The sequence below is a fragment of the Oncorhynchus mykiss genome, chromosome 12 (genome assembly GCF_013265735.2).
Source record: "Oncorhynchus mykiss isolate Arlee chromosome 12, USDA_OmykA_1.1, whole genome shotgun sequence".
In the NCBI taxonomy this organism is placed as follows: Eukaryota; Metazoa; Chordata; class Actinopteri; order Salmoniformes; family Salmonidae; genus Oncorhynchus; species Oncorhynchus mykiss.
Genome location: NC_048576.1, coordinates 13,323,013 through 13,330,484, shown reverse-complemented (window position 1 = coordinate 13,330,484; position 7,472 = coordinate 13,323,013). Strand labels below are relative to the sequence as shown.

Below are 7,472 nucleotides of genomic sequence, written 5' to 3'. Positions count from 1 at the left end.
TGTATGGTCTTGTATAGTCATGTATGGTCTTGTATAGTTATGTATGGTCTTGTATAGTCATGTATGGTCTTGTATAGTCATGTATGGTCTTGTATAGTCATGTATGGTCTTGTATAGTCATGTATGGTCTTGTATAGTCATGTATGGTCTTGTATAGTCATGTATGGTCTTGTATAGTCATGTATGGTCTTGTATAGTTATGTATGGTCTTGTATAGTTATGTATGGTCTTGTATAGTCATGTATGGTCTTGTATAGTCATGTATGGTCTTGTATGGTTATGTATGGTATTGTATAGTCATGTATGGTCTTGTATAGTCATGTATGGTCTTGTATAGTCATGTATGATCATGTATAGTCATGTATGGTCTTGTATAGTTATGTATGGTATTGTATAGTTATGTATGGTCTTGTATAGTCATGTATGGTCTTGTATAGTCATGTATGGTCTTGTATAGTCATGTATGGTCTTGTATAGTCATGTATGGTCTTGTATAGTTATGTATGGTCTTGTATAGTCATGTATGGTCTTGTATAGTCATGTATGGTCTTGTATAGTTATGTATGGTCTTGTATAGTCATGTATGGTCTTGTATAGTTATGTATGGTCTTGTATAGTCATGTATGGTCTTGTATAGTCATGTATGGTCTTGTATAGTCATGTATGGTCTTGTATAGTCATGTATGGTCTTGTATAGTCATGTATGGTCTTGTATAGTCATGTATGGTCTTGTATAGTCATGTATGGTCTTGTATAGTCATGTATGGTCTTGTATAGTCATGTATGGTCTTGTATAGTTATGTATGGTCTTGTATAGTCATGTATGGTCTTGTATAGTCATGTATGGTCTTGTATAGTCATGTATGGTCTTGTATAGTCATGTATGGTCTTGTATAGTCATGTATGGTCTTGTATAGTCATGTATGGTCTTGTATAGTCATGTATGGTCTTGTATAGTCATGTATGGTCTTGTATAGTCATGTATGGTCTTGTATAGTCATGTATGGTCTTGTATAGTCATGTATGGTCTTGTATAGTCATGTATGGTCTTGTATAGTCATGTATGGTCTTGTATAGTTATGTATGGTCTTGTATAGTCATGTATGGTCTTGTATAGTCATGTATGGTCTTGTATAGTCATGTATGGTCTTGTATAGTCATGTATGGTCTTGTATAGTCATGTATGGTCTTGTATAGTCATGTATGGTCTTGTATAGTCATGTATGGTCTTGTATAGTCATGTATGGTCTTGTATAGTTATGTATGGTCTTGTATAGTCATGTATGGTCTTGTATAGTCATGTATGGTCTTGTATAGTTATGTATGGTCTTGTATAGTCATGTATGGTCTTGTATAGTCATGTATGGTCTTGTATAGTTATGTATGGTATTGTATAGTTATGTATGGTCTTGTATAGTCATGTATGGTCTTGTATAGTCATGTATGGTCTTGTATAGTTATGTATGGTCTTGTATAGTCATGTATGGTCTTGTATAGTTATGTATGGTCTTGTATAGTCATGTATGGTCTTGTATAGTCATGTATGGTCTTGTATAGTCATGTATGGTCTTGTATAGTTATGTATGGTCTTGTATAGTCATGTATGGTCTTGTATAGTCATGTATGGTCTTGTATAGTCATGTATGGTCTTGTATAGTCATGTATGGTCTTGTATAGTCATGTATGGTCTTGTATAGTCATGTATGGTCTTGTATAGTCATGTATGGTCTTGTATAGTCATGTATGATCATGTATAGTCATGTATGGTCTTGTATAGTTATGTATGGTATTGTATAGTTATGTATGGTCTTGTATAGTCATGTATGGTCTTGTATAGTCATGTATGGTCTTGTATAGTCATGTATGGTCTTGTATAGTCATGTATGGTCTTGTATAGTTATGTATGGTCTTGTATAGTCATGTATGGTCTTGTATAGTCATGTATGGTCTTGTATAGTTATGTATGGTCTTGTATAGTCATGTATGGTCTTGTATAGTTATGTATGGTCTTGTATAGTCATGTATGGTCTTGTATAGTCATGTATGGTCTTGTATAGTCATGTATGGTCTTGTATAGTCATGTATGGTCTTGTATAGTCATGTATGGTCTTGTATAGTCATGTATGGTCTTGTATAGTCATGTATGGTCTTGTATAGTCATGTATGGTCTTGTATAGTCATGTATGGTCTTGTATAGTTATGTATGGTCTTGTATAGTCATGTATGGTCTTGTATAGTCATGTATGGTCTTGTATAGTCATGTATGGTCTTGTATAGTCATGTATGGTCTTGTATAGTCATGTATGGTCTTGTATAGTCATGTATGGTCTTGTATAGTCATGTATGGTCTTGTATAGTCATGTATGGTCTTGTATAGTCATGTATGGTCTTGTATAGTCATGTATGGTCTTGTATAGTCATGTATGGTCTTGTATAGTCATGTATTGTCTTGTATAGTCATGTATGGTCTTGTATAGTTATGTATGGTCTTGTATAGTCATGTATGGTCTTGTATAGTCATGTATGGTCTTGTATAGTCATGTATGGTCTTGTATAGTCATGTATGGTCTTGTATAGTCATGTATGGTCTTGTATAGTCATGTATGGTCTTGTATAGTCATGTATGGTCTTGTATAGTCATGTATGGTCTTGTATAGTTATGTATGGTCTTGTATAGTCATGTATGGTCTTGTATAGTCATGTATGGTCTTGTATAGTTATGTATGGTCTTGTATAGTCATGTATGGTCTTGTATAGTCATGTATGGTCTTGTATAGTTATGTATGGTATTGTATAGTTATGTATGGTCTTGTATAGTCATGTATGGTCTTGTATAGTCATGTATGGTCTTGTATAGTTATGTATGGTCTTGTATAGTCATGTATGGTCTTGTATAGTTATGTATGGTCTTGTATAGTCATGTATGGTCTTGTATAGTCATGTATGGTCTTGTATAGTCATGTATGGTCTTGTATAGTTATGTATGGTCTTGTATAGTCATGTATGGTCTTGTATAGTCATGTATGGTCTTGTATAGTCATGTATGGTCTTGTATAGTCATGTATGGTCTTGTATAGTCATGTATGGTCTTGTATAGTCATGTATATGTGTGCTGCTTCAAAAGCTCTCCATCAACACAGTGGAGTGGTCACAGTCGGACATTGAGGCCTTCTTGGGAGGTGATTGTCTCTCTGGACACTAATCATTGTCACAATGAACAATTATTGGAATATGAGTGTGTCTGCTTGTCTCTTTCCTCTACTGTACTATCCTCAACCAGCCAAGCCACACGGGCTGAGGAGACCAGGGTGTGTGTGGGACTTTCCCAGCGACAAACCCTCTAAGCTCCCTGACACACATCAGAAGAAGGGACTGACTGATGAGGGTGGGCGCCACACTATGTGCCCAGCCCAAAGTTTCTCCTTCCTTCCATCCTTAATAACGGCCACTTTCAGAGATCTGTTAAACCCTACTATTGGCATGGCGTGAGCTGAGGCAGACTGAGAGGACTGTGAGGCAGCCAGACATAGTACAGGAGAGATTCCATCCCACTCTCATTCATAAGTTTATGATAAACAGACGTCTATGACAGATGTCTATGACAGATGTTCATTCGTCTGTCTGTCTGTCATAGGCATCTATCTATCATAAACTCATGGACGAGAGACAGACAGACAGATGTGTTTCAGAAGACACTATAAACATGTACACGCTGCCTGTGTGTGCAGTCGTGTGTGACACACCTGTCCTAAGGAGATGTGTCTGTCTGGGCGGTGCACCACTACATGAGCCTCTGGAAGCCTTATTGATGAGCCAGATTAAGGCCTGTATAATGACTGTGTAATAATGACTGTGTAGTAATGTTTGCCAATGACTGTTATTATTATTATGGTGGTGATGAACAACATCTCCCCCTGTCTCTCTGTCTGGGTTCTGCCTACAGTAGAGTTTCTCCGGAGGTCAGATAAGGTCTTGGAAGTCTGAGGCTATTGTTGTTTCTTAAGAGGCTCCAGTCAACAAATTAGACTATAGTTAATTCAACATGTCATTCATCTTCAATCCCTTGTCCCGATATGAAAGGTAGATAATTACTACAACCTAACCCAGCTTGTCAAAGCTGTGATGCCGATCAGACATTTATTTTCTACAACTCAACAGACAGAAACAGGTCTCGGCATGCTCCTCCACATCATTATATTTTCGGTCCTCGTAATCTGCTGGACCACTAAGGATGGGGAAAAGTGTAGCATTCACAACTTTAAAATGCCTGTAAGCCCCGAGGCAAGATAGTTACTGTAGCATCATCAGACTAGGCCAGTTACAGGCTTTTCTCCTTCAAGCCATTATCTCCTTGAGGAACATACTGTCTATTCTTGTAAGAGAAACAATCAAACGTCTGTGGTTGTTGTCAGAACAACAAAGGCATTTAAGACTAAAAGAGAGCTGTGTTTTGATGTTCAACCACAGCCATGATTAGCCTACATGGACAGCTGTGCTCCCGATCCCATATCCATCTGTTTGGCCAGCACTCGTCTTGACCAACTATCAATTCAAATCAAATCAGATTGTATTTGTCACATGCGCCGAATACAACAGGTGTAGACCTTACAGTGAAATGCTTACTACAAGCCCTTAACCAACAGGTTTAGTAGACCTTACAGTGAAATGCTTACTACAAGCCCTTAACCAACAGGTAGAACTTACCGTGAAATGCTTACTACAAGCACTTAACAAACAGGTGTAGACCTTACTGTGAAATGCTTACTTACAAGCCCTTAACAAACAGGTGTAGACCTTACTGTGAAATGCTTACTTACAAGGCCTTAACCAACAGGTGTAGACCTTACCGTGAAATGCTTACTTACAAGCCCTTAACAAACAGGTGTAGACCTTACTGTGAAATGCTTACTTACAAGGCCTTAACCAACAGGTTTAGACCTTACCGTGAAATGCTTACTTACAAGCCCTTGACCAACAATGCAGTTTTAAGAAAATATTTACGAAATAAACTAAAGTAAAAAATTAAATTAAAAAAGAAAAGAACAATAACAAGGATATATATAGGGGTACCGGTACCGAGTCAATGTGCGGGGGTAGAGGTTAGTGGAGGTCATTTGTACATGTAGGTAGGGGTATATTGACTGTGCATAGATAATAAACAGTAGCAGCTGGGGGGGGGGGGGGGTCAATGTAAATAGTTCTGGTGGCCATTTGATGAATTGTTCAGCAGTCTTATGGCTTGGGGATAGAAGACTGCAATTAACTGTTATTTCCTTGGCAGCTCTTAGCCTACATTTTTTGCCTTTATGTGGAACAACTCACAGAGTTTTTTGAAATGAGATGTTCTGGTCCCCCATTGGTCAGTTCAGAGAAAGGATCAGAGGCCTCTATGTTGATAAATGTGTCTGTTTTTCTTCATATGTTTTGTAATTTTGTATATTGCATGTTGTATATATATGTTTGATGTATTTATGCAGGGCTCATCTGAAAAAGAGAGCCTGGTCTCAGTATAGCTTCCCTGTCCAAATATAAGTTTAATAATAATAATAATAATAACCTAATTTGGAAAGAAATGACAAGAATGCTTCAGGGGATATACTGTAGCAACAAATATAACGCCCTAAGGCAAATTCTGCAAGAAAAAGTATTAAGTTAATGCTAGCCAGATAGACTGAGATGCCCCCCCCCCCCCCCCCCCACTCCCCATACATATATACATACACACAATCATCTAAATATATATTTTTGTGAATCAAGCAGATATATTGTAGGGACTCAGTGTGTCTCTCATCTGGTGATGTTAGTCATTTACAGCAGACTCTTGATCATTGGCTTGCCTCAGTGGCTGCTCTATTGTTTGTGTGGACTTCCCTCTAGTGGTGAAACCTTGACATGACAGCAGATAAAGAATACAACCGTTACTTTTGCTACTTTTGTATTTCATCATATTCCATTCCATGTATTCAGTAGGTCGATGAAATTATAAAAGACAAAGGTAAATTAGGTAAATTATCGTCAATATCTTGTAGGCTAACTGTCTTGTAATACTAGGTTGCAGGAGTGACACACATGACGAGGAATAATTACTTCATGATCTGAGGATTAAATGAGAGCCACATGAAGGTGGAACAATTTTAGAAACTCAAGCGCATATCACACATATCGCTGGAATGACATAATATTAACGTTAGTGTTCTCATCACCCATCTGAGGGGACCAAGGCATTTCAGCATGTGCTACTATCAAGCGCTCCTGCGCACAATAAACGAAGTGCGTGCGTTTGGAACGCCCAGGAAACAGGAAGTGATCCGCAAGCGACTCTCTTTTTTTGTGAATGAGCGGTGCTCGCTTGATGATGCTTCAGAGATGCGGAGATGATTACAGACATTTGTCAGCCTACACAATTATAGACAACATATAATTCGTCACCCACCCTAGGCTACGTACTGTATTCAGGAGAAGGAAGAAGAGTAGACTAGGGACTCTACTTCATTACTCATATCAGGCGAGTTTGAAATATGCAATCTCTTATGCTGCATCATTCAACTACAACAATACACTGTCTGTAATTCATGACCAGATTGTTTTCGAACGTATTGTTCAGTTGATAATTGTCGGATTTGCAGTAGCACTCGTCATGAAGGTACAAGATCCCCACATGAGAAAAGGCACATTTTCAGTCACTGACTGGCCTGTAACTTTTAGATAAATAAAATAGCTCTTCTATAAAAAAAAAACGATGAAAAATATATTTACGGGCAAAATACGTTTTGTGTCAGTAGAAAGGTACCTAATAAACAGTAACAACTATGTAATGATGATGTTATAACATTGTAATTACAGAGAGAGAGAAGAGCACCACCATGTCATCTTCATTCTCAGACACACTCCAGTTCCGTTTCTCCAGCCCCGTCCACGATGATTCCATCCTGCAAAAGATGAGCCTGCTGAGAGAGGACCGACGCTTCTGTGACATCACCCTCATCCTCGGATCAGGGTCGTTCCGCTTCCCGGGTCACCGGGTGGTACTGGCGGCCTCCTCTGCCTTCCTCCGGGACCAGTTCCTGCTGCATGAGGGGAGCCGGGAGCTGCTGGTGACTGTGGTGCCCAGTGCGGAGGTGGGCCGTCGGCTGCTCCTGTCCTGTTACACAGGCCACCTGGAGGTCCCTCTGAGGGAGCTGGTCAGCTATCTGACGGCAGCGAGCGCACTGCAGATGAGCCACGTGGTGGAGAGGTGTGCCCAGGCCGTCTCTCAGTACCTGGACCCCACCCTTGCCCACCTGAAGCTGGAGAGGAGCCCAGAGACCGAGGGAACCCCTCTACCACCACCAGACAGCGTTAAACCCCAACCCAGCTCAGCAAGTCTGGACGAGGGGGAGATGGCGGGGGAGATGGAGGGGGAGACCCAGGAGGACCCAGAGGACAGGGACCACAGCCTGACCTCAGAAGACACTATGGACAGTGTCCACATG

General features: G+C 39.8%; 1 protein-coding gene across 1 annotated transcript in view; it reads left to right on the top strand.

Annotated features, from left to right (window-relative positions):
- Positions 1–6,069: 6,069 nt before the first annotated feature.
- Positions 6,070–7,472, top strand: part of LOC110536986 (zinc finger and BTB domain-containing protein 26) — a 3,298-nt gene continuing 1,895 nt past the window's right edge. Inside the window, exons 1-2 of the mRNA XM_021622668.2 lie at positions 6,070–6,505; positions 6,844–7,472. The exon at positions 6,844–7,472 is cut by the window's right edge and continues 486 nt beyond it. Of these exons, the coding sequence (XP_021478343.2) occupies positions 6,864–7,472 (609 nt within the window). The 5' untranslated portion in view covers positions 6,070–6,505; positions 6,844–6,863. The remainder of the gene's footprint in view (positions 6,506–6,843) is intronic.